Source organism: Podarcis raffonei, chromosome 8 (assembly GCF_027172205.1).
Source record: "Podarcis raffonei isolate rPodRaf1 chromosome 8, rPodRaf1.pri, whole genome shotgun sequence".
Classification (NCBI taxonomy): Eukaryota; Metazoa; Chordata; class Lepidosauria; order Squamata; family Lacertidae; genus Podarcis; species Podarcis raffonei.
The window spans coordinates 4346630-4373117 of NC_070609.1; the positions used below are offsets into that span (position 1 = coordinate 4346630).

At 47.5% G+C, this 26488-nt stretch overlaps 2 protein-coding genes across 2 annotated transcripts in view; both read left to right on the forward strand.

The window, feature by feature from the left end:
* The window catches only part of LOC128420217 (zinc finger protein 501-like), a 169167-nt gene extending 157467 nt beyond the window's left edge, over positions 1-11700 (forward strand). Inside the window, exon 2 of the mRNA XM_053401769.1 lies at positions 11690-11700. The gene's annotated coding sequence lies outside the window, so the exon portion shown is untranslated. The remainder of the gene's footprint in view (positions 1-11689) is intronic.
* On the forward strand, positions 9178-25787 carry LOC128420213 (cytochrome P450 2G1-like). Its single transcript, XM_053401764.1, has 9 exons — positions 9178-9428; positions 15345-15507; positions 15618-15767; positions 16806-16966; positions 17288-17464; positions 19028-19169; positions 21089-21276; positions 23442-23583; positions 25134-25787. Exons 1-9 carry the CDS (start codon positions 9249-9251, stop codon positions 25313-25315), a joined length of 1485 nt encoding a protein of 494 aa, XP_053257739.1. The 5' UTR covers positions 9178-9248; the 3' UTR covers positions 25316-25787.
* Positions 25788-26488: the final 701 nt, after the last annotated feature.

Consider the following 26488-nt stretch of genomic DNA (forward strand, 5'->3'; position numbering starts at 1 on the left):
GGACACAAGCAAGGCCTACATGAGCGGTTTTGGGATACAACAAATGGTTCGGATAAAGAAGAAAAAGGAAAATAACATACAAGAAATAATAAGACAGGTAAGAGACAATGAAAAATAACTGATTAAAAATCCAAAAAATGAAAGGATAAATCAAAATATAAAGATCCTACAATCACACATTTCCAATCTATTAAACAAAGAAGTAGAAAACAAAACTAAATGGATGAGACGAAGATATTTTGTATCGGCCAACAAGCCCAGCAGGATGTTAGCCTAGTTTATAAAAAACAAACAAACAGAGAGAATTATAAATAAAGTAATAGATCAAGGGGAAGAAATAATTGACCCCAGAAAAATCAAAGAAATTTTTATAAATTATTACAAAAATTTATATAAAAGGAACATAAAGATGGAAATAAAATAAGAGTATTTGCTACAAAATAAATTACTGTCAATTGTAGAAGAAGAATATAGACATCTAAATTCTAACATAGAAACAGAAGAAATTGTACAAGTTATTTTTGTATGGGTGATGATTTAAATTGTCTTAAGTGTTTATTATAGTTATTTTTTATTATCTTCATGTTCTTAATTTTTGCTTTTGCTCTGTTTTTGCTTTGTTTTCGTCTTTCTTTCCCCCCTCTTTTTTCCTCTTTTGTCTTTAGTTGATATGTTTGTATGTTTTGCTTTGTTTGTATTTTCAATTAATTCAATAAAAAATTCACTAACAAAACAAAACAAAACAAACTTTCAAATCACCAGAGGGATCATTTAGTGACCATGAAGTGGCCATAGTCTCCCTCCTTAGCTGATCCACACATTCGTGTTGTGTGTGTGTGTTTGGGGTAGCTATGCACACAGCTGACGTGTGGCCCCCAAAGGGCCCCTCTCAGACAAAGAAAAGAGAAAAGAAAAAAGTTAGCTCTGTTCCTGAGGCCTGTCGGTTCTTCTTGACCAGACTTGCCGATAAGGAGGATAATCTCAAAGGAGGGAAGTGGACCGGGGAGAGGATAAAAACAAGGCAGGTTTATCCAGCCTTGGGTGGAACCGGAGTAGAGGACTGTACAAACAAACCCTCCCTTCATGCCATTTGGCATGCTAAGGGCACTCCTGGGTTGCCAGGAGGTGTGAGAGACACTGAAATGAGAACTGTGAGAAAAGAGCTGGCAAAAGAGGCCAAAGGCTGCTGATTGACAGACCCAAAGCCCAGGTGGATTTCCCTACCTATTTTGCAAACATTTCCCATTTTACCACACCAGACTTGGAGTGTGAAATTCTCTTTCTGCAAGGGAAGCTTTGTGATTCAAGGACCCGTCACCCCCTTGGGGATAAGAAAGACACATGGACACAGTATGTTAGGTTAATGGGCTAAAAAAAGGCCACAACTTTATTGATTACAGCATGTGAGAGGTATTGGCTTAGGCACTGGATAAAACAACAGAGCGTGACTCCATCCCCTCAGGGAGGGGTGAGTCTAACAAGGGTTAACCGCCAGTGGGAGGAGCCTGTTGGTGCAAATAAAACTGGAAGCTCCCCCTGATGTCACCGGGGGGTCATGCCATGGCCCTAGCCACCAGCAAGGGCGTCGGACAGGATCCACGGCCGCCGGATTCCTTTATTCCACCCATACTCCACCCATAAAGTGGAGGGGTAGGCGATGGCCACACCCTGCCTTCCAATATACAAACATATTCCAATGCCTAACCGCCAATACCTAAAAGTTGTGACGATTTGCTACGAGGTAGGCGAAAAACCTGGGACGTGGGTGGCACAGAGCCTAGGACTTGCCGATCAGAAGGTTGGCGGTTTGAATCGCCGCGGCGGGGTGAGCTCCCGTTGCTCGGTCCCTGCTCCTGCCCACCTAGCAGTTCGTAAGCACGCCAGCACAAGTAGATAAATAGGTACCACTCTGGCGGAAAGGTAAACGGCATTTCCGTGCGCTGCTCTGGTTCGCCAGAAGCGGCTTAGTCCTGCTGGTCACATGACCCGGAAGCTGTACGCTGGCCAGTAAAGCGAGATGAGCGCTGCAACCCCAGAGTCGGCCACGACTAGACCTAATGGTCAGGGGTTCCTTTACCTTTACTTTTAGGCTAAAAACCAAGTGGCCGGTGCCAATTTGCCAGTTGGATAAAAATTCCTACCGGGTCCCTTGGACAACCAAGGCTACCAACCACAGGTCCATAGCAATGTCAAGAACGAAAATCCGACGAAAACCAGCAGCGGAATGAAAGGGAAGTGCTGCCGCGGCCACATGTGAGAGGAAAACCCCGCCCCCAAGTCTCCACCTGATTGGTTGGCTACCTGGGGGTGTGGCACAGGGGCTGGAACGCTCCCTGACAATGAGGGAAATGACTCCTGCTCACAACTCCTCCCAGGCTTTATCTCAAAATTCAAGACTTGGCTGTTCTTGATGTTTGGCGCTTATTGCGATTTTGGCACAAATCAATGAAGTGCCTTTGGACCCGCCCAGGATGTCCTTTTTATTGCACACCCATCATGGTTTGTGCTCTTGGTGTTATTGCGGCGGCTAATGCACAGGGCCACTTTCAATCCTGTTTGTGCCCTCAAAGGGCTGGCCAGCTGGGAAAGCTCAGTCTTTAGAGCATGAGACTTTTTAATGTCTGGGTCATGGGTTCAAATCCCACGCTGCGCAAAAGATTCCTGCCTTGGAGGAGCTTGGACTTAGATGACCCTCATGTTTCCTTCCACCTCTACGATTCTACATTTTTGCTTCATTTCCAATCAGTGCATACCCCAGCTGGAATCCCCCTCCCCTTTCTGGCCCTACTTTTCAAATAGGAAGCCACTTAAGGTTCCCTCCTTTTTGTGCCAGCTGGCCAGATCAGCTCAAATCTGGACTGAATTTGCTTATCACAACTGATTAACCTTCAGAGGTTTTATGCAATCCATCCACTTGCTAGAAAGGGCTAAAGGTAAACAGAGTATGCCATGAAAGGTAAGCAGGGCAAAGGAGAAGCCACTCAGATCACGGCAGCTTGAGAGCAAATAATCAGCTGGAGAACAGCAAGAAAAATGGGATCAATTTTACACAGAAAGTCCAGAACCTCTGGGGATTATCAGAAGAGCCTGCATTCCACCACCACCCCAGCCCATTTATATCCCACCCCACACTTTCAAATTTTGGGGTGGTTAACTGTTAAATCCCACAAAACCAAAAAATTGTTGTTGTTGTTTAGTCGTGTCCGCCTCTTTGTGACCCCCTGGACCAGAGCACGCCAGGGACTCCTGTCTTCCACTGCCTCCCACAGTTTGCTCAAACTCATGCTGGTAGCTTTGAGAACACTGTCCAACCACCTCGTCCTCTGTCGCCCCCTTCTCCTTGTGCCCTCCATCTTTCCCAACATCAGGGTCTTTTCCAGGGAGTCTTCTCTTCTCCTGAGGTGGCCAAAGTCTTGGAGCCTCAGCTTCACGATCTGTCCTTCCAGTGAGCACTCAGGGCTGATTTCCTTCAGAATGGATAGGTCTGATCTTCTTGCAGTCTATGGGACTCTTTAATAATGCATTAAATTTGCAACAGAAAGAACTCCTCAGACAGTATCCAATGACAGTGGCAGGAGCTGCCTAATGGCCAGAATCGACAGCCAGGTTTTAATGGGGCATCTGAAAGCCAGCAGTGTGTAAGTGCTAACTAGATTTCCAGCGGGAGAGAGGCCCAATGAAGTGGGGAGCCATCATGGAAAAGGCCCATCCCAAAGTCCCGGCCAAATGCCCTGTTGCTGAAAGGAACATGGATGGGGGGAAAAAGGGTTTGGAAAATAAGGTGGTATTATAAGCTGTAATGCTTTAAATTAAGGATTTGCTGAACAAATAATCTTAAATGGAATACAAGAAGGGGAGGTATGAGGAGGTCAGAGAAACTTGTTATTGAAAAGTATGCTTTATGAACTATATGTTTTTTTAATTTTTTTGCTTTTTTTTTGTTTGTATAAAAAATTGGAAAATTTAATAAATATCTTAAAAACAACAACAACAAATGCCCTGTTGCTGGTGGCAGGGGCAAAGGAGCAAGTATTTTCATCCCAAGTCATTCAGACCTTTGTACACCATCTGTGCATAGCTGTCAACTTACAGATTTGAAAATAAGGGGCCAGCAACCTCGAAAATAAGGGATCCGCAGCCAAAGTAAGGGATTTTAGTCAACCAGCTGAAATACCAAGTTAAAAGGGACTAGATAATTTTGAAGAGTAGTGCCGGTTTTTAGCCCTTCATTTCCAGAGGTTGCTGCTCAAGACACCAGCTGATGAAACACTGCAATTAAATAACTACAAGCAGCAACCACTTTTGCGCAAAACGAAGTCCAAGCGATGAAGATGCTGCTGCAGTTCTGTATCTTTTCTCTCGTGCTCCATCTGCAGCTCTCAGTTCCATCAGGCGGGGCGGGAGGAAGAGAGAGGGGCGAAAATAGCGCCCGAAGTAAACCCGCAGATCAGACCACCTATGCTAGTCTACCACTACAAATCTATGGGAGAAGTGCTTGCGGTCCTTCCTCCGCTTTCCCCCTCTATGATTAGCCCTTGGAACACCTGCCTCCTCCTCCCCCCTCTGAACTGCTTTCTCCATGGTTGCCCTCGCTCTCCTCTCAAGGCTCCTCAGCAATTCATAGGCCACGCTAGGCTGCCCATCTCATCCGGGTCCTTCGGCAGTGCAGCCGCAGTACGGCCTAGCGGGAGCAGCGGCAGTGGCGACGGGTAGAGGGGAGGCCCCAGGCAGAGATGCTCAGTTCGGCGGCCGCGAGGAGGATGGCGGCAGAAGGGCCCGAGGCTCCCACCAGTCCCGGCAGGGAGGTGCTCCCGGGGGCCGAGGCTGGTGAGAGGAGGCCGGCGGGGGGCAGGCCGGGCAGCCAAGCAACACAGTTGGAGCCCCCCTCCTCCCTGGCCAGCAGGGAGGGAGGGAGAGGAGCTGCTTCCTTTGAAACCCAGGAAATTTAAGGGACATCATCAATCCGGGACAGCAGCGGGACACGGCGCTGGGATAAGGGAGTTTCCCACCAAATAAGGGACGGTTGACAGCTATGCATCTGTGGAACCTTGAATTCACCTCAGAGATGTTGTGACAGTCTAGAGCAGGCATGGCCAAACCTGGCCCTCCGGCTGTTTTGGGACTCTAATGTCCAACTGGTGATGATGGGAGTTGTAGTCTCAAAACAGCTGGAGGGTCAGAAGAATATGTTTCAAACCTTTCCATGCATTTTCGGGGGGGGGGGTTACTTACAAGTCTACTAAGGATTCCAATAGAATAACACAAATCAGGTCTACTCCATTGTGAAATATATAACAAACTTCCAGTAACTGAATGATATGTTTCTGGATTCACAGGTTCTGAACACTCCCCTTCATTTAAAAAACAAAACAAAACAATTTCCATTGGGGTTTTCACGCTTTTACAATTCTGCATGTTGTTTCTCTCTATATAGTTAATCAAATTTTTAATTACTTGGAAAGTTTCACTTTTATGTTTCAGTAAATAAACCCATGTGTAACGATTGTAGTAATCTACTAGAAGAAGGAAATATTTTGCTCCTCCTTCTGACTCGGAAGAAGGCCGAAAAAGGTCAGAATGGAATAGAGGAGGAGGAGGAATTTGGATTTGATATCCCGCTTTATCACTACCCTAAGGAGTCTCAAAGCGGCTCACAATCTCCTTCCCCTTTGTTACGGTAAAATTCCGGGTGCGAGACTGCTCAGCCACCCGGCTCGTCGGACTAAGTCCGCGGGTCCTAGCGGAAGAAAATGAGCTCAGCCGGAGACAGGAGCAAGATGCGGAGATCCAAAGTTTATTGTGCAACAGGTTCAAGGCGAGATTGAACCCCGAGAATGGGGTGACATCAACTTTTAAAAGTTCCCTCCAAGTCCCAGAATACAGTGCAAGAAACGTCATGAATACATTATGGGAAGGTTGGGTTTCACAGCTTACATCATGAATATATTACAGAAAGGTGGGGTTACACGCATTAGCATTTCAGGGAAGGGAGGGGGTAGTATGCAGAGTGAGAGATATGCATAGACAAACACTTCCTAAGTACCGGTGATGTTAGAACAATGGTCCAGATATGCATCGTCTGCCACCTGGCATTGCCCGAAGGATGGGCTTGGCAGAACGATCTGACCGGATTAGGGTCTTCCTGTGTACGTGACTCTTCGCTTGAGGGATTATGGAGGCAAGTAGGGTGTCATAGAGTCCCGAAGGAGCTGAGTCAATTGACACCAGAACGAAGGAAATCGGTACTATGGTTGATTTTATATGAATTTTAGAAGTTTTAGCTTATTCGAGTTCACTCTCATATTGTTAATCGAAGTCGGAAGTAAAATGGATACATTGTTGCAGATTTTGACACTTTCAGGGGTTCAGGAGTTTCAGTTCCATTGTTCTCCCAGCAGGGAGCTGTCAGCAACTTGTCAAGAGGTTAAATGAGGCGTGCAGAGCTCGCTGAGCTAGCTCTGCACGGCGAATGCACGGTTCTGATTGGCCAAAGCGTGGCCATTATAGCCTATGGGAGATACAATTTGACACGGTCTACCCACGTTAGAAATGGAGCGAGAGGGAAGCTTAAGAAAAGATGGTGGGCTTATTTCGCCCGTGTAGAAAGAGGGAAAAGTCCTTTATTTATAGGACTAGGGGTACAGTGTGGTGCTTGTGCAACGGTGTGGGGTTTGAGGGGTTAGGGGAAAGTTGGGAACCGTCGAGGTCATCGCCTCGGGTCCATTGGTGGTGGGTGGAGGGACCAAGAAAGGTACCCCCCCTTCCGTATCACCTTCCTCCCCCACAACAAACACTCTGTGAGGTGAGTGGGGCTGAGAGACTTCAGAGAAGTGTGACTGGCCCAAGGTCACTCAGCAGCTGCATGTGGAGGAGCGTGGAATCGAACCCGGTTCACCAGATTACGAGTCCACCGCTCTTAACCACTACATCATGCTGGCTTTTGCTGACTCTGTTGCTTTTAGGATAAGACCCACGTTTACTCTTTGATTCTTTGCATGCATTGCAATCAAGGAAAACGGAACAATTTTTCATTTTTACTCCTTTACTCAATTCAGGTACTTTTGCTATGCTGCAAAAATTTGAATGTCCTAACCGACAAGGCCACAAATGCCGAAGAAACTTCTGGAGTGCTTTTCAGGAACTATTAATCTGTTTTGTGAAGAATGTATCCCTAACAGCCAGATCCCTCACGCCTCCTTCCCAAAGCCCTGTTCCTCACTTACCCAAGTTTGGGAATGCAACGTGAAGGCTGTGGCAGTCGGTGTGTGTCCAGTGTTGCTGAGGACTAGCCCTTGGGCCATGTGTTGGACAGCCCAGCTCTAACCACTGTGCCACCACTGGCTTGTGGTGTGAACTCAGGGAGGCAGTGGCAGGGATGGGGCCTTTTCAGCCATGCAAAGTTCCTCACCAGGGATAAGTTTTCCTGGTCTCAACTTGGGTGACCTTTGAGTGCCAGTCATCATCTGCAGGAGTGCCACTGATCATTCCCTGATTTGGTGAGGCTCACTGGAGAGCAAGAAACCGAGATGTGGGCATCTTCGGCCCATTCCTGTGGAACACTGGCAACAGAGATTCAGCAGGCATCTTCTGTGCCAAGTTCTAATTTTTATGGTTTTATTGTATGGTTTTTTTATGTTTTGTTGCTGTAATCTGCTTTGAAGATTTTAATGGTGTAATGGTATATAAATATTTTCATAAATAAATGAGATATTCCCAAAGTAAAGGAAGGATTGAACTCTGATTAATAAGAATACACACAGAGGCTTGAACCAGCAAGACTCTGGGAAGGGTGCATATAATAATCTCTGCGTCTCTCCACCCCTCGGCCCAGGTCGTTTTATTCACAAAAGAACTTTTTGCAGAGTGTTTGTAAGAACCAATCAGATTTCTTCTGAGCATTTCAACAAACCCCACGTGGGGACAAAGTTAGATCAAAAGAAATTCTTTTAACTACAAAGACTACTCTGAGCATGCATACATAATCTGAGAGTAAATAAAAGAGGACTAGAGAAACTCCAGAGATCACAAACAGGAGTAAACAGGAGAGGGAGGAAGGATGGCAAGGAGGATAGGGAGCTTTATCACCTTCCTGTGAAACTATTTCCAGGCCCTAAAATGAACATGCTGAGATTAACATATCAGAAAAGCTACATCAAAGAATCTTGCCCACTATCTTTATGGCCCAGGATGCATGCCTGGCAAAGCAACTGGGCTGTGTACGTGACTTGACAAGCAAGAGAAATGGGCAGTAGAGGAAATGGCCAGAGATGCAGAGGCTTGTGGGATTTGATCAGAAATTATTGTCAATGTATCAAACCCAGTCAACACAATGCATTCATCGTGGACACAATGGCTTGATGCATATTTTATAATTCCTCATAGTAATCCCACCTGACCCCATACTCTGGATATTTGCACTCCTACAAATAAATCTTACTGCTAGTTCCAGAATTGTTTAACTTCTGTGGGATTCACTTGACTTTCTTGCCAATGGCTACATTAGTTGTTTTTCTTCAAGTGCAGTTTTGCAGCCCAGGCCTATGCACACAGAATCATAGAATTGTAGGGACTCTTAAGGGCACCTAGGCCAACCCCTTGCAATGCAGAAATCTTTTGCCATTAAATCCCTGCTGGGAGATCCAGCTGTTGTATGCTGCGCTTTAGTTAGCAGGCCACATTTTTGATACCCCTGTGTTGTTCCTTGTATTAGTGAAGAAAGCTGGAAACTGCAAGCTGAAAACAAATGTTTATTTAGCTGTAACATAGAATACGTTAACCACGAGCAACCTTCCTCAGATTCTAGCTGTTTCCCTCTCTACTCCAGCCAGGCCTCTCTCCAATCCCTCTTCCTTCCAGCCCCTCCACTCAAAGGAGGCTTTTAGTCTTGCATCACCCTCAAAAAATAAAATTTCATAACAACTTTGGAAGCAATAAGCAATTATCAGGAGAGTTCAAAAGCGGACAACGTGACTTTTGACTAGAAAACACTAGATAAAAAAAGTTTAAAGTTTAAAGAATGTGACACAAACTCTCGTGCTCCTGGAACAAATATTCACAATCCTGATAACCAGGAAATAGATGATTAACTTTTGGCATAGGTTTATTGGGATTAAAGCTCTCAACAGGTTGGCCTTGTGGAGTTACATAATGCAGAAGGTGGGGCCAAATCCAGCCTTGATTCAGTATCTAGAACCCTGTCAAAATGGGACAGTTGTCTGCACTGGGACAGACTGGCAGTGACCTCCATCATGGACCTGGCCAGCATTGTAACTCTCCTTCTTGTCATCTGCTTGACTTGGCTCCTCATTTCGGCAGCAGTGAGGAGCATATCGCGCCATGGGAAGCTGCCCCCTGGACCCAGGCCGCTCCCGGTGATTGGAAATTTCCTGCAGATCAAGTCATCAGAAACTTTGAAATCCCTCCTCAGGGTGAGTTGACTGCCTCTGGGAACCAGGGGCAGAAGGTGCAGTCAATTTTGGCTCTCTGCTTCTCAGTTTTCCAACCTTAAATTCAGTTCTCAGTATTTCTGGAGAAATTTGAGAACTATTTTTTTAAAAAAGAAATCTTCGTGGAAATTTACCAGCGTTTTAGTGCAAATGTCTCCTTATAAACACATTCCCCCTTGCATGCCCTTTTGACTAATGTGCACATTTTTTCTAGTGATTTCCCTGAATATTTCCATTTGCATGCACCCTTTCCTGTGGTGTCTTCATTTGTCATTGTCTGGCTGGAGATCTGCGTTGCAGAACCTGGATCCGTGTGCTTCAGTTTGTGCATGGTTTGGGAAAGTGAAAGGTTGGTAGATTAGCCTTCTAATGAAAGCAGAACCAGATTTCTCCTCTAGCCCTTCTAGGAACAGAGCACCCAGGAGTCAAAGGGAAATTCAAATAATTGCAATGCACAGAGGCCTCAGTTTGCCTCCATCTCTCTCCTCTTCCATCTGCACCCTTTCTCTTGCACAGGAATATGCTCAAAATACAGTGCTTCCCCAACTAAGCGTCTCCGTGTCTTCTTTGTGGCTTTCTGGATATTCCTGTCTCTCTGCCTCTCACCAAAACACCTTCCTCCATCTCTCTCCTTGTAGCCCTGCCTGCCTGCCTCTAGTTGGGTAGATTAGATGACGGTTGCCCTGTCCGTCCAAAAGCTTTTATAAAGAGAGACACCTTTGATGAAACCTGCCTCCCCTTCTTTTCATACACAAGGGAAGTAGATAGCAAATTTCTCCCACCCGTTTCCAAACAGGTCTGTAGACAGCCTACAATGACCCATTAATGTTCTAAGATGATGTAAAATGACACTATAACCTCAATGCTATGTTTGTTTGTTTTTTGCAGAGATTGTATTAAATTTTAATTTTAAAAAAGGAGAGTTGACACACTTGGTAATCTTTTGCTTCTGTTTTCTTTGGATCCGTATGTTCACCCGTTTGCCTGATGCCAGCTTGGTTAAATAACACAAAAACCCCTGTTAGGACTCGCCCACTCTTACCTTTGCGCTGCCCTTCCCTGGCACAGGTCTGTGTTTGAAAGCTCCCTGTTTGAACACTTTCCCCATTTTGCCCTGTGCTTTCCCCATGAAAGCCCGCTCTTTACTACGGAATCGAGCAAACTGCAATCCTCGAAAAACCCAAATTGCTGTTTGTTCCGATTCAGCATTAAAGAGCAGCTTTTCCTGGGGAGGTGCAAAAAGAGCGTTACTGCGAGTAGAAGTAACAGTAGTAAATCCACTTGCCTACCTTTGCAAGGTTGTTGTGAGGACCAAATGTTGAAGTGCACTTTCAGCACTCAGCAACCAAAGCATGATTCTTGCTAACTTCTGAAAGCATTTTTTCTTTTTTCTTTTTTTTAAAAAACCCAACTCAACAGCAATCCTACATCTTTCACAACCCTCCCCTTCTTTTTAAACTTTCCAACCTGTTTTGCATCCTGGTAGGCAGCATTTAACTAAACAGCATTTAACGATAAGGTCCGTATAGTTAAAGCTATGGTTTTCCCAGTAGTGATGTACGGAAGTGAGAGCTGGACCATAAAGAAGGCTGACTGCCGAAGAATTGATGCTTTTGAATTCTGGTGCTGGAGGAGACTCTTGAGAGTCCCATGGACTGCAAGAAGATCAAACCTCTCCATTCTTAAGGAAATCAGCCCTGAGTGCTCACTGGAAGGACAGATCGTGAAGCTGAGGCTCCAATACTTTGGCCACCTCATGAGAAGAGAAGACTCCCTGGAAAAGACCCTGATGTTGGGAAAGATGGAGGGCACAAGGAGAAGGGGACGACAGAGGACGAGGTGGTGGGACAGTGTTCTCGAAGCTACCAGGATGAGTCTGACCAAACTGCGGGAAGCAGTGGAAGACAGGAGTGCCTGGCGTGCTCTGGTCCAGGGGGTCACGAAGAGGCGGACACGACTAAACGACTAAACAACAACAAAACAAAAACACCTGTGGACTTGGAAAACTCTAATAAATAGGCGAGACAGGATTTGCCTATGCCTGATGGTTCTGTTCCAGCAAAATTTTGTAATGACTATTTGGTCATGAGTTTGACCAAACTGCAGGAGGCAGTGGAAGACAGGAGTGCCTGGCGTGCTCTGGTCCAGGGGGTCACGAAGAGTCGGACACGACTAAACGACTAAACAACAACAGGCAGCATTTTGGAGACTCTAAATTTGGATAGAATCCTAGAATTGTAAAGTTGGAAGGGGGACCACTAGGGACATCCAGTCCAACCCCTGGCAATGCAGGGATCTTTTGCCCAACATGGGACTTGAAACCATGTGTGACGAAAAAGTTGGTTTTGCTGGACCGGTTGGATCAATAAGCATTTCTTTCTTTCCCTGCCAGCAAATGGTTCATGAACGGCAGCCTCCAATTGGCCGTGGTTCCAGGAGGGAGCGTTTAAAAGGAGAGGATTTGAAGAGAGACAGGAGAGTTGAGAGGGTTGGTTGAGGTGGGTTGGAATTGAGGTTGGGAGATAGAGTAGGAGACGGGTTGAGCTTGGCTTTAACCATTTGCCTTTGAGAAACAACTGTGCATTACAGTGAAAATTGTTAAGCAACACCCCCCCTCAATGCTCAGCTATGTTTCCCCTGGTGATGAAATACTGGTGTGTCAACATAATGAGGCTTTTTGTTCAGGTGTTGCTGGCATCATATTTCATACATGTCTCCATTTATTTAAATATTTGTACTCATACTTTTTTGTTCAACAGCAGGATCCTCACGGCAGCTATAACTCCCCTTGTTGGAGGTCTTGTGGTTTATTTTCCCCTGCAAAGAGAAATGGATCAGGCGGCTGGGAGGATTTTGTCCCCCCCCCTCAAGTGATATTTATCGAATTTTCCACTTTTATCATATTCACATTTTGTTACATAATTCTATAGCTTAATACATTATAAGAGCATCAACCTCCTTCTCTCCCTTTTTCTGACATCCACACATCTTTCTATATTCTTCTCATTTCTATTATCACTTATTTACCTTCGATCTTATTCCAGTATTTCACCTTGTTATCGGTAACTCAGTTCCTTATATTTACATTACAAAACATTTCAATTCAAGCCTACAAACGTTTTCAAATGTTTACAATTTTCTTTCATGTAAAATATAAATTTGTTCCAGTCCTTTTGAAACAGTTCGTCACGCTGTGGGGAGGATTTTGAGCAGCAAAATGATCCACGAAAAAAGGATTAAGTGCCTGGGAATGCCAGCCACTGCTTTAACCAAATTTGCCCTCCCTGCCAGCACCTTCTTTAAAGAAAAATAAAAGTGTTGGATGATTCATTCTCCCACCTGATATGGAGTTTGGCTCTATATAAGTGAGAATGCTCATTTGGCTGATGAAACCCTGAAGTGGGACTCTGAGCCAGGTCTCATAGAATTATAGAAAGGGACAATACCACTGTATTGTTGTTTAGTTGTTTAGTCGTGTCCGCCTCCTCGTGACCCCCTGGACCAGAGCACGCCAGGCACTCCTGTCTTCCACTGCCTCCCGCAGTTTGGTCAAACTCATGTTGGTAGCTTCGAGAACACTGTCCCACCATCTCATCCTCTGTCGTCCCCTTCTCCTTGTGCCCTCCATCTTTCCCAATATCAGGGTCTTTTCCAGAGTCTTCTCTTCTCATGAGGTGGCCTCAGCTTCAGGATCTGTCCTTCTAGTGAGCACTCAGGGCTGATTTCCTTCAGAATGGATAGGTTTGATCTTCTTGCAGTCCATGGGGCTCTCAAGAGTCTCCTCCAGCACCATAATTCAAAACCATCAATTCTTCAGCAATCAGCCTTCTTTATGGTCCAGCTCTCACTTCCATACATCACTACTGGGAAAACCATAGCTTTAACTACACACGCCTTCATGGATCACTGCCTTGCCATGGCGAAGGGGCTTGAATAACTCAGAGAAGCTATGAGCTATGGCGTGCAAGGTCACCCAAGATGTACAGGTCATAGTGGAGAGTTTTGACCAAACATGATCCACCTGGAGCAGGAACCGGCACGCCAGTGCAGTATCCCTGCCAAGAAAACACCATGGACAAAGACAACAGGCATTCTGTGTATATATGACTGTAAATAAAGCAGTTTTAGAATTACGATTGACTCTTTCTTCTGCTGTGATATGCCAGAAGACAAGTGTGCTCCTCTCAGGAAGCAGGGGTCGCTTATCACCAGTCTCTCTGGACTGAGGGAGATTTACGGCTAGGGAGGACCACCGGAGAGATACGCCTGAGTCTTGGGAAGTTGGTGGCCTTCCCGGGCGTGTTTCCAACAAATATAAGGGGGGCGGAGCCAATAGTAAGCATGCAGTTGGCTCCGGAGCTTCACCTACCCAAACCCTCCCTTTGTCTAATGGATTGATTGTAGGTTAACCATTTTCCTTCCAGGTCAGCGGGCATTGTTATGGTCTTATGATGGTTGCTGTTAAAGGACAGGGAAGGAATTTTTCCAGCATTGGCAGGTTTCGCCTTCCCCATAGCAATTGTCACAACTTTGGCGGTTTTATACCTTGGGCAGAATCCTTTCGTCTATCTTCCCTAAATGGGAGGGGGGGTGAAGTGGTGACTCACCCCCCCCCCATGGCAGTAATTCTAGGGTTCCCCATTAAAGGCTTTTTTTTTTTGAAAAGGGAGTCACTGGACATACGCTGAAAGGTTGTCAGTAAACTCCTCTGCGTTGTGCGGAAAAGGGGCTGTCTGCACGAACAGACGTCTTGCGGTGTCCACTACCTGGATCTGATTAACCCCAATGTGCCTCAGTCCAGTGACCAGGGGACTGGGAGGGGTACACGCCCAATGCCTAAGCTAAGGTTTTCCTACATCTGAAAGGGTTGATAAAGTTGTGGCCAATTTTAATCCCATAACACGTTGTCATGAGTTTTCATTCCTTCTGGTGGTCTCTTGGGAGTCGGGGGGTCTCCGCCTGGGCACGCAATTGTGAGTTGGAATATCCTTTCTTGCAGTCTGAATCAATCAGTCCAAACCCTAGCCCTCCAAGAGCAGCAGAAACAAGCTTGTTGCATCTTCCATGTGATAGCTGTGTCTGAAGAAAGCTATCATCTCATCTCCTGGTGCTCTTTTCTCCAGGCTAAACGTGCCCCTCAACCATTCCTCATAAATAAGTCTTGTCTTCCAGACTCTTGATCATCTTAGTTGCCCTCCTCTGCACGCCTTCCAGCTTGTCAAGATCCTTCTTAAACTGTGGTGCCCCAAACTGGACATAGGACTCCAGGTGGGCTCTGAACAAGGTGGAATAAAGCAGTACTATGACTTCCCTTGATCTGGAGACTAAACCTCTGTGGATGAAGCCTAGAGTTGCATTTTCAGCCTAGAGTCACGTTTTAGAGCCTTCTGGGTCAGAGCCATTTCAAAAGACAACATTAAAACTAATTCTGTCCACACACCACAAGAGGGTTTAGTCAGAAATGACATTTAACCTTGCAGAACTGTCCCATGAGCATCTTGACACTTGCAGAGCCAGTCTGTGTGAGACATACCAGTCTCAAAATTTTATCAAAACAGGAATGGAAGCTTGCTTTCATGCATTTTGTCCCCTTGCTTGATAAAGTGCATTTTGGTGGCAGGCAGAGGCCCTCTGAGCATGTGCCGAAAGCCTCCTGCCTGGCATATCTCTCCTTCCCACAAAATAAGAGTCTGAGGGAATTCAGTGAACATATTTTAACACAGAGATGAATGTTCAAACCGCCCTGTTGGATCAGACAAAGGCCCAGCCTGATTCCAGCATTTATGCTGTCGGCTTTTGTAAGAGTGCCAATGAATTGTAAGAAAAAGAAGCAGTGGATTAAAGACTGTTCTGTTTTTTAAATTTTAAAAAGTAGCCTTTGGCCTTTCTCCTGTGCAGCTGCGCGACAAATACGGCCCAGTGTTCACCGTCTACTTTGGAAATCGCCCGATTGTGGTCCTCTGTGGGCATGAAGCTGTGAAGGAGGCCCTGATAGACAAGGCAGAAGAATTTAGCGGAAGGAAAACCAACCCCACGCTGCAAAGGACCTTTGATGGTTATGGTGAGGAGGAAGAACCCAGGGTGGTCTAACTTGCAACACAGGAGTCTTGTGTCTGCTGTTTCCTGGCTGCTATTCAATCCCTCTCCCCTTTCTCCTCCCCATACCTGCAGGGGTGGTGTTTTCTGAGGGAGAGCGCTGGAAGCAGCTGCGACGCTTCTCCCTCACCGTCTTGAGGAATTTTGGCATGGGGAAAAAAACAATTGAGGATCGGATCCGAGAGGAAGCTCAGTTCCTGCTGGAGGAATTTCATAAGACCAACCGTGAGTAGGCCAAGTGAAGGGCAGGGAGGAGGAGGTCAGCCCCACCAGGCTGGGCAGAAGCACGAGCTCCGAAGCCCAGGCAGGCTGGGGAAGGGAAGCCTTTTTGTCCCAAAGGCAATGACAATTTCTGGGCTCCAGAAGGATAACGGGCAGGGAGGAAAGAGCATATACATTGCCCCCAAAATAACGGATAAGGAGAGATAAAGGAGGACGCGGGTGGCGCTGTGGGTTAAACTACAGAGCCTAGGACTTGCCGATCAGAAGGTCGGCGGTTCGATTCCCCGCAACATGGTGAGCTCCCGTTGCTCGGTCCCTGCTCCTGCCAACCTAGCAGTTCAAAAGCACATCAAAGTGCAAGTAGATAAATAGGTACCACTCCGGCAGGAAGGTAAACGGCGTTTCCGTGCGCTGCTCTGGTTCACCAGAAGTGGCATACTCCTGCTGGCCACATGACCTGGAAGCTGTACGCCGGCTCCATCGGCCAATAAAGCGATATGAGCACCGCAACCCCAGAGTCGGCCACGACTGGAGCTAAGGGTCAGGGGTCCGAGCAACGGGAGCTCACCCTGTCATGGGGATTCGAACTGCCGACCTTCAGATCAGCAAGTCCTAAGCTCTGTGGTTTAACCCACAGCACCACCCACGTCCCTAACATGCATAAAACTATTAACCAATAAAAGTAGAGTTCGGAATAGTTCTCTGTAACAAATATGCAATGAAACATGGTTGGGAGGCTCAGGGCCAAAGGACAAATTGTTTAAAAGGCCTGGGTGAGTAAAAAGACGTTCACCAGATGCAAAATAAGACCATAATGATAGCACTGAGCGAGCTCTCTGGGAAGGCTGCTCCATAGCCAGAGAAGGTCTTCATTCTAGTAGCCTGGTCAGCAATAGGTGTCTTAAGTTCTGGTTAGGGACTGCAGATGATCTTTTGAGAATAGTTTGGGAGAGGACTTTGCAGGTGTTCCACAGTTCCTCACACTTCCAAAGATATCTTGGCCCCTTCAGCACAATGCGTCTTCCTTCCCTGGCATTGCAGAGAAGCCTTTCGACCCCACCTTCACCCTCAGCCGTGCCGTCTCCAACGTTATCTGCTCCATCGTCTTTGGCGACCGCTTTGACTATGAAGAGAAGGATTTCCAGGCCCTGATGAAGATGATGAATGACAGCTTCCGGGAGATGAGCACCGCGTGGTCTCAGGTACCCAGTCTCAAAGCAGACAGAGCACAAATCCATTTCCCAATCAGACACCCTCCTGATATTGTTGGAATGGAGCGCCCATCATCTTAATCATCCCTGAGCATTGGCCTTGTGGGCTGTGCTCTGTGCCTGATGGGATTTGGAGTCTAAGCTCATGTGGAGAGCAGAAGGGCACCAGTCTGGACAAGGGTCTGAAAGCCAGCCGTAGTTTATTACAGCTACTTATCATCTAGTGGGGCCTCCTTGGCTTGCAAGGAAGCTTTCCTGACCCTCAGGAGGCATTCCTGGTCAGCTGCCGGTGCCTTTTCTTTCTTCTTGCAGTTCTATGACATGTATGCCAGCATTCTGAAGTACTTTCCAGGGCCACACACCAAGATCTATGACATTCTGGAAGACATGAGAGCCTACATTGCCAAGAGAGTGAAGAAGAACAAGGAGACCCTTGACCTCAATGCCCCTCGTGACTTCATTGACTGCTTCCTCATCCAGATGGAAAAGGTACCCTGTTGGCATATGACATGAGGTGGGATTTCCACAGGAAGCTATAGGGTTCACACAAGGCTCACTAAGTCGCGCATCACTTATAAAGTGATGCGATCTCTGGACTGCCACAGGGGCTCTGCAGATTCTGCTGCTTGCTAGCACACCTTGCTGATAATACACTCTGCAAATGCTTCATGATCAGGTGTGCCACCATTTCAGTCACTGGTGAACCTAGAGTGTGCAGGTGATGGTTACAGGTGATGAGCGGTATTGGTTTAGGCATTGGTCCTAACTGACTATATCCGGCTTCAGCCCGTCCGCTAGAAGTCCGGGAAGGGTTAATCACCAGCAGGGGGAGTCCTGCTGATGCACATCAACTAGGAACTCTCCTGGGGTCACCGCTAGGGGGCGTGCCTTAGGCCCTCACCTCCTTAGGCTTTCGAACAGGGCCATGCCCCCTGGAATCCTTTATCGGACTACCCTTCAATATGCGGGGCAGGTGATGGAGTAACCCCCCCTTCCATCTACAGAGCAATACCAATGCTTAACCACCGATACCAAGAAAGTTGTGATGATTTGCTACGAGGCGAAAACTAAGTGGCTGGTGCCAATTTGTCAAGTGGAAAAATTCCTACCAGGCCCCTCAACAGCGACCAACCAAGGTCCATAGCAAGGTCAAAAACCTTATAGGGCGGGAGGGTGGGAAAAGCAGGAACAGCTGGCAGGCGGCAAAGAGGGAGATCCCTGGCCACGTCCTGGTTAATATAGGGCAGGCGACGCCCCCAGAGCCAGCCGATTTGGCTGGCCAGGAGGTGAAGCGGCCAGGAATCCCCCCAATTGCGCGGGGGCTGGGTTCCAGCCACCGCTCGCGTGTTGGGGCTATGAAGCCCGCAACTCCAGTTCGCGTGCCAGACCTCAGCAACTCAGCATTTTGGCTAATCTACTTTATTTACATATAAACTCACACGGAGCACTGCAACATGGCTCCCTCTCTCTCTAGCATCAGACAGCAAAGAGGAAAAGAACAAAGGACAATAGTCCCACTTCACGGAACACAGGAACACAAATATCCTGTCTCCCTCACTTCCCACTCGGTGGAGTCAAAACATCCACCATCATGTGATAGACAACAATCCCATGACTGCATTCACGGAGCAGGAATTCTAACATACAGAAGACCTTTTTGATAGTCACACCCACCCCATGGAAAGCCCTCCTGGAAAACGTCAGAGTTCAACAGCTATATAATTTTTCACAGACATCTGGAGGCAGCCCTAGTTTGAGAAGCTTTCAATGGTTGTTGTTGGTTTTCCTGTATTTTTGTTGGAAGCCACCCAGAGCGGCTGGGGCAACCCAGTCCAATCGGTGGGGCATAAGAAATTTATCACCATTATCATTAATGATCTGATGGGGTGACATGTGTCCAGCTTGCCTAGTTTCTCTTCACCCCCATCAGACAAGTGACGTCCTTCTTCCATCAAAGGACTATACCAGAGGCAGCAGCCCTGAAACCAACTCCCCCTTCTTCTCACCCCCTTGGTGGAATCCTGATGACATTGGCTTCCTGTTTGTCTCCAGGAGAAAGGCAACCCGTCCAGCGAATTCAACACCAAGAACCTAGAACTCACCACACTCAATTTGTTCTTTGCTGGGACGGAGACCGTCAGCTCCACCCTGAGATACGGGTTTCTGTTTCTGATGAAACACCCCGAAGTGCAAGGTAAGGAAGGGAACCAGCACACTGCCGCCATGCTGATTAAAGCCCAACCTAGCCTGTTGGGGGGGGGAGTGAGTAAGTAAGGGGGGGGGTAAGACAGAGGTGTGTAAAGTTAGGCTTGGTGTGGAGAAAGTGGGTAGGAACAGTTCTAACCCAACAGAGCCATCCAGTGAAGCTGAAAGTTGGGAGATAACACAGTGATGAACTATGGAACTCACCGACACAAGATGTTGTGATGGCCACTGGGACAGATTTAAAAGAGGACTAGACCAACCCATGGAGAATAAGACAAACCATGGCTCTTAATCACGATGGCTATGCTGTACTTTCACTGTTGGAGGCAGATATGCTTCTGGCCTGACCCAGCAGGGCTTTTTATACATGCTGTTTTTATTCCCTGTATTTTAATAGACTTGGGTTGTTTTTTTTTTAAGGATTGATTTTTAATTCCATCTGAGTTGAATTAATTATTGAATTGAGTTGAATTTTATTATTACGGCCACAGATCAGTTCCGGCTCACTTACAATATCAGGAAAATCATAAAACGCAACAGGAATACATTGAATTGGAATTGGGTATAACAGAGACAATTCAGATATAGCCGCAGTTAAAAATATATATTAAATCTTGATCACTAAAATATAACCTAAAATTGTCATTTAAAACCTTAATCATTTTGGTAATACAGCTTGTTCCCTAAGTTTTATGGCAGTCGCACAGAATTTGGCCACCCTTAGCGTGATCTCTAGGTCCTTGTCCTCTATCAGGAGGTTTAGACATTGAAGTTCGGACCCATTTGGAGATTTTTGTATAACAGGAGTGATAAATACCAAGCATATATCCCCATAGAAACTGCAGCGTAAGAAGACATGAGAGACAGTTTCTACCTCCATCAAGTCGCAGGGGCAGACTCGTTCCACGTACAGTGGTACCTTGGGTTAAATACGCTTCAGGTTACATACGCTTCAGGTTACAGACTCCGCTAACTCAGAAATAGTGCTTCAGGTTAAGAACTTTGCTTCAGGATGAGAACAGAAATTGTGCTCCAGCGGCGCGGCGGCAGCAGGAGGCCCCATTAGCTAAAGTGGTGCTTCAGGTTAAGAACAGTTTCAGGTTAAGTACTGACCTCCAGAATAAATTAAGTACTTAACCCGAGGTACCATTGTATGGTTTACCCTCGAATCTGCCCTGCAATAAGGCAGATGGCAGCACGTTGAATCTAGCGAGGGTAAATGACCGTCTGTATTTGGGTATTTGTAATTTTGACAAATAATTTGCTGGGGTAAATCCTCTCCCCTTATCTTTTATCGCTGGGTGTTTATTCATCTCGGTCACATGGCAGAATTAATCATTTATTAAATGGTTACCTTCTCATATGCTTTTAGCTTTTTGTAATTTTTATTTTACCTGTCTTGTTTTAATTTGCATAAGCTGCCTCGAGTCTGGAGAAATAAATAAACATTTAGCTAGGTTCAAGCTGAAAACTGAACTGCGTTTTGGTGCTAGAAATCTTAGGTACAGTCATACCTCGGGTTAGATGTGCTTCAGGTCGAGTGTTTTCAAGTTACGCTCCGCGAAAACCCTTAAGTAATGGAGCTACTTCCGGGTTTCGCCGCTCACGCATGCGCAGATGCTCAAAATGATGCCATGTGCATGCACGGAAGTGGCAAAACACAACCCGCGCATGCGCAGACGCACCATCGTGTCTGCGAACGGGGCTCTGGAACGGATCCCGTTCGCATCCAGAGGTACCACTGTAAACGGATAGCTCAGGCAGTGGACTACGAGACTCGGGGTCATAGATTCAAGCCCCATGTTGGGCCAAATATTCCTGCATTACTGCGGGTTGGGCTAGATGACCCTTGTGGTCCCTTCCGACTCTGATTTTCTGACCCTTCTCTGATCTAAATGCATTGGACAGCAAAAATGCACCAGGAGATTGACCAAGTGATTGGCCAGAACCGTGCCCCCAACATTGAAGACCGGAGCCAGATGCCTTATGTGGACGCTGTCATCCACGAAGTGCAGAGGGTCAGTGACCTCATCCCCATGAACGTGGCCCACTCTGTGATGCGCGACACTGAATTCAGAGGCTACGTCATCCCTAAGGTATCAGTTGTGGGGCAGGGGGGATAAAAAGTGTCTGGGACACAAGACAATGGGTTGTTGTTCTTGTTGTTTAAAAGAGATTGCGTGGCGAGTTCCCGCCTCCCACCAGTGGAAAGTACGACACATGACACCATAATTAAGGTTAATGGGCTAAAATTGGCCACAACTTTATTGGTTACAGGTAAAAGCGGTATTCGCTTAGGCATTGGTCCTATCAGACTATCTGGCTTCAGCCTGTTTGCATGAAGACTGGGAAGGGTTAACACCAGCGGGGGGAGCCCTGCTGATGCACATCAACTAGGTAACTCCCCCGGGGTCGGGCCCTGACCTCCATAGGCTTCGGACGAGGCAACGCCCCCCGGAATCCTTTACCAGACTACCCTTCAATATTTGGGGGTGGTGATGGCGCTCCTCCCCCACAACAGATCTGCATAACAATACCCCTACCAGTGCCTAACCGCCAATCCCAGGGAAGTTGTGACGATTTGCTACAAGGTAGGCAAAAAACCAAATGGCCGGTGCCAATTTGCCAAGTGGAAAAAATTCCTACCAGGCCCCTTAACGGCAACCAACCGAGGTCCATAGCAAGGGCAAAAGAGAAACCTTGAAGGGCGGGTGGGTGGGAAGCCAGGCAGCTGAGCGGTCCAAAGTGGGCGATCCCAGGACCGTGCTTGCCTTAAATGGGGCAAGCCACACACCCCAAGACAGCCGATTGGCTGGCTAGGGGAAGACGCGGCCTGGGGATTCCCCAGATCGCGCGGGGCTGCAAGCCAGCCTCCTGAGGTCGGAAGTGGCTTTAGCAACATTCACAGATTTGTGCCTTGCCACCAACATCTGCCCACAACTGCAAGAGTTGAGTCTTCATCCGGCACAGAATCAACCTGTTGGAGCCAGGATGAGGTGATGTTGGCTCCTGCTATTGGCGGGTATTTGGCAAAGGAAAAGGACTGGACGCCCTCCAGGAGAGTCTTAAAGATTTGCCAATCCGCTAAGCAGCCTGCACCAACCTAGTGCTGTCTAGGTGTCTCGAATGGCCATGCTGGCTGGGATTGACCAGAGTTGCATTTCAAAACATCTACAGGGCACCAGGTTGGCAAAAGCTGCCAACATAGTACTTAAAAGCAACAACAACACAACAGCCAATCCTCAAAGGATGACCGGGGCCCAGCTGGTAAAGTCTCAGCTAGTTTGCAGGGTGCATGGGGACCATAGCGGTCAACTTACAGATTTGAAAATAAGGGATCAGGAGCCTCGAAAATAAGGGATCAGCAGCCAAAATAAGGGATTTTCAGAGCACAGGTATGTTCAACTTCTGAGCCCCTCCGAGCCAAAGGCAGAAAGCCCAGCCAGCAGCCAAACGAAGCCTCAAGCGGTGCTTCCCACAGCGCAGCAACCCGGCAAAGGGGATGCAGCAAGGGAAACCACCGTCACCTCTCCGCTGGGAAGCGGAGCAAAGACGAGTCCCCAGGCAACGCGGCCGATTTGATCGGCACAAGGCATGCATGCTCCACCCCCCAGTCGTTCTTACACTCCTTATTGGGTGAGCAAAGCAGCCAAGCAACACAGTTGGAGCCTCCCTCCTCCCTGGCCAGCAGGGAGGGAGGGAGAGGAGCTGCTTCCTTTGAAACCCGGGAAATTTAAGGGACATCATCAATAAGGGACAGCAGCGGGACACGGCGCTGGGATAAGGGACTTTCCTGCCAAATAAGGGACGGTTGACAGCTATGATGGGGGGACATCTGTCCTCCAACACCTGGCCTCTAGTCCTCACCCTCCAGACATGCCGCTTGAAGCAGCTGGCCCACTCTGCCTAATGGCAAGGCTGGACCTCCTCTTGGCTTAAGCTGAACTACAGCCAGAGGTGGAATGCCTCCCTGACCCCAGACGGATGCCCACAGTGATGCTTCTGTAGAGTGGGGGGACGGGGACCTGTAGATCAACTGACCGTTTGACCAGATTGCATGAGATTTCTGTGGGTCAGCTACCCACGTGGTGCCTTCACATTCAGGCAGGCCAGTCTGTAGATGTCACAGGGAGGAGTTGGCCGGTGGCTGAATGTGGCTGGCAATCCACCAGTTGAGAGAAGTGGTGGAGAACTTCTCTCTCTCAACTTTCCCTGAATCTTTGCAATTCTGACCTCAATATTCTCTCCCTCTTTTTCCTAGGGGACAGAAATCTACCCTGTGCTCCACACTGTCCTGTTCGACCCCAAGAAGTTTAAAAGCCCATTTGCTTTCAACCCAGAGAACTTCCTGGATGAGAATGGGCGCTTCAAGAAGAATGACGCTTTCATGCCATTCTCCTCAGGTAGATGATAACAACAACAACAACAACAACAACAACAATAATAATTTATTTATTTATACCCCGACTATCTGGCTGGGTTTCCCCAGGCACTCTGGACTGCTTCCAACAGAATATTAAAATACAATACTCTATTAAACATTAAAAGCTTCCCTAAACAGGGTTGCCTTCAGATGTCTTCTAATGGTCTGGTAGATGTTTTCCTCTTTGACATCTGTTGGGAGGGCGTTCCACAGGGCGGGGGCCACTACCAAGAAGGCCCTCTGTCTGGTTCCCTGTAACTTGGCTTCTCCAGCAAGGGAACCGCCAGAAGGCCCTTGGCACGGGACCTCAGTGTCCGGGCAGAAAAATGGGGGTGGAGATGCTCCTTCAGGTATACTGGACCGAGGCCTCCTCTTAAACCAGGCTTCCTCAACCTTGGCCCTCCAGATGTTTTGAGACTACAATTCCTATCATCCCTGACCACTGGTTCTGCTAGGTAGGGATCATGGGAGTTGTAGGCCAAAAACATCTGGAGGGCTGAGGTTGAGGAAGCCTGTCTTAAACACTTTTTTAATTTTTATTTTGGAAATGAGAACCTCTCCCATCCTCTCCTCCTTCACTTTTTGAAGTTGTGAATGTCGGACTTGCGTTCGACCGAGCGACTCTTCCGGAATCGCCCTTCTCCGATGTAATTAACGACCTGAGCCTCTGATAAGGCTCCAAGCACGTTCCCCATTCCGCAGAGTATCCAACACAGGGAAGGAGCTGAGATAGCATGAGCTACATGCTAAGAGTTTTATTACTAAGCTACGCAGACAGAAAAGAAACATATCCTCTCTCTGTGAGAGCAGAGAGCAACCAATAAACAAAGGAACAGGAAACCAGTAACGTCACATCCGTCTCCCGTGAGACTTCCAACAGTATGTAATCTCTGGAATGTAAACAGAGTCTTGTGACTCCAAGAACTGCACAGTGGCAACAAACTAACAGTGAACCTGGGTCTCCTACAGAAAACAAACCTTCATTGCACTATGGCTTTTACTTGGTCGTTGGTAGTGTTTACACATACCCTACTCCCTAACACGCACCATAATAAATAAATGTGCAAAGGAATGGGGAGACGTTAATAAAAAATATATGCGCAAAATCTGCTGGAAGGAAGTAATTGGTTGTAGGTGGGGCTGCCAACTTTGGTCGGTCAAAGTAAGGGACAAGTCTGGGGTTGGAGTGGGGGAGACAATTGGTTCCTTTCCAGCTCTACGATTCTATGAATCTATAAGCCCATTTTACATCCACAGTCTGAAGAAATACTTCCTTTTGCCATCCTAGATCTCCTGTCCCTAAGTTTCACTAGATGACACACACACTCACACAGAAAGATCTGCCAAAACCACAAGAACAACAACAGGGTTTTAGTCCTATAAGAGAGGAAAACTCCCCTCCCTCCATTCACATGGATTTCAGCTGTTCTATTCACGCCCCAAGGACGTTGGACTTGACCGAAACCTGGCCTCTAACCCCAAAACCCATGTCTTTCCTCCCTGCTGATTCTTCTCCCTTTCGCCTTGCAGGGAAACGGGTGTGTCTGGGTGAAACGCTGGCCCGAATGGAGCTCTTCCTCTTTTTCACCACCACCCTGCAGAGATTCCGGCTGAAGCCCCTTGTGGACCCCAAGGACATTGACACAACCCCCCAGGAGTCCGGCTTTGCCACCATCCCGCCCTTCTACAAGCTCTGCATCATCCCGCGTTGAGTGGAGACCAAATCTTCCCTCCCCCGCCACTGTGCTCTTGCGCAAGCTGGTCTCTCTGGCTGCTCAGGGAGAGGGGAGCGGTCTTCTTCCCTTTCCTGGCCCTCGCCCAAGGGCTTCAAGATTTTGCTCTCAAATCAGGCCTCATTCTTACCAGTGGACTGGGCTTCCTTCGGCTGGGTCTATGCCTCTCTGCGTTTATCATCCTTCTTTCCCCATTGCTGCCCTTCCCATCCTCTCCTCTGCTGAGCCCAAAGAACTTCGGTGCCTCTTGAATTTCCATCTCCTTGCAAAGTGTGTTTAAGCTTTGACCTTACGCCTGAAAAGAAAAGAAAAACTTGCAGCATTTGCTTCTGGACTTGTTGCTTGTTATACGCTGGCAGGTCCCAAGAATTGACATGGTAGACCCCCAACCATGGCTCCTGCCCTGTTGCTGTGGACTTTTAAATAAAGCATGATGGAAAGTGGGCGTAAAGCCAGGTGTCCCTGTTATGTGGCATTTGCACGAGACAAGCAAAGGAAGTACTGCATTTTTCGCTCTATTAGGCGCACTGGATCATAGGACGCACCCACCGTATTTTTTGCTCTATAGGATGCACTGGACCTCAGGACGCACCTTGTTTTAGAGGGGGAGAACAAGGGGGGAAAATCTCTCTCTCTCTGCTCAGCGCCCCTCCAGCAAAGCAGCCCCTTCCATTTCTCCTCCCGCTTGGCTGAAGGGGCGCTGCGCAGCTCTCCCTCTCTGCTGAAGCCAGGACAGTCTTGCTCTCCTGGCTTCAGGAAGCTATCCCTGAAGCCTGGAGAGCGAGAGGGGTTGGTGCACACTGACCCCTTTCGCTCTCCATGCTTCAGCGAAAGCAACGCGAAGCCTCCGAAGTGCGGAGGGAGGGCTCCCCCTGCACTTCAGAGGCTTTGCGTTGCTATCGCTGAAGCCAAGGAGCCTGCATTCGCTCCATAGGATGCACACACTTGGGAGTTTGTGGACTCTCCTTCTTTAAAAGTTTGTAAGCAAAGGCTGGCTGGCCATCTGTCATGGATGCTTTAGCTGAGATTCCTGAATTGCAGGGGTTGGACTGGATGACCCCTGGAAGTCTCTTCCAACTCCACCATTCTATGACTCTTTGATTCTAAGACTAGTATTCAGATCAAGGGAAGATGACCTAACCTGGGGAGAAA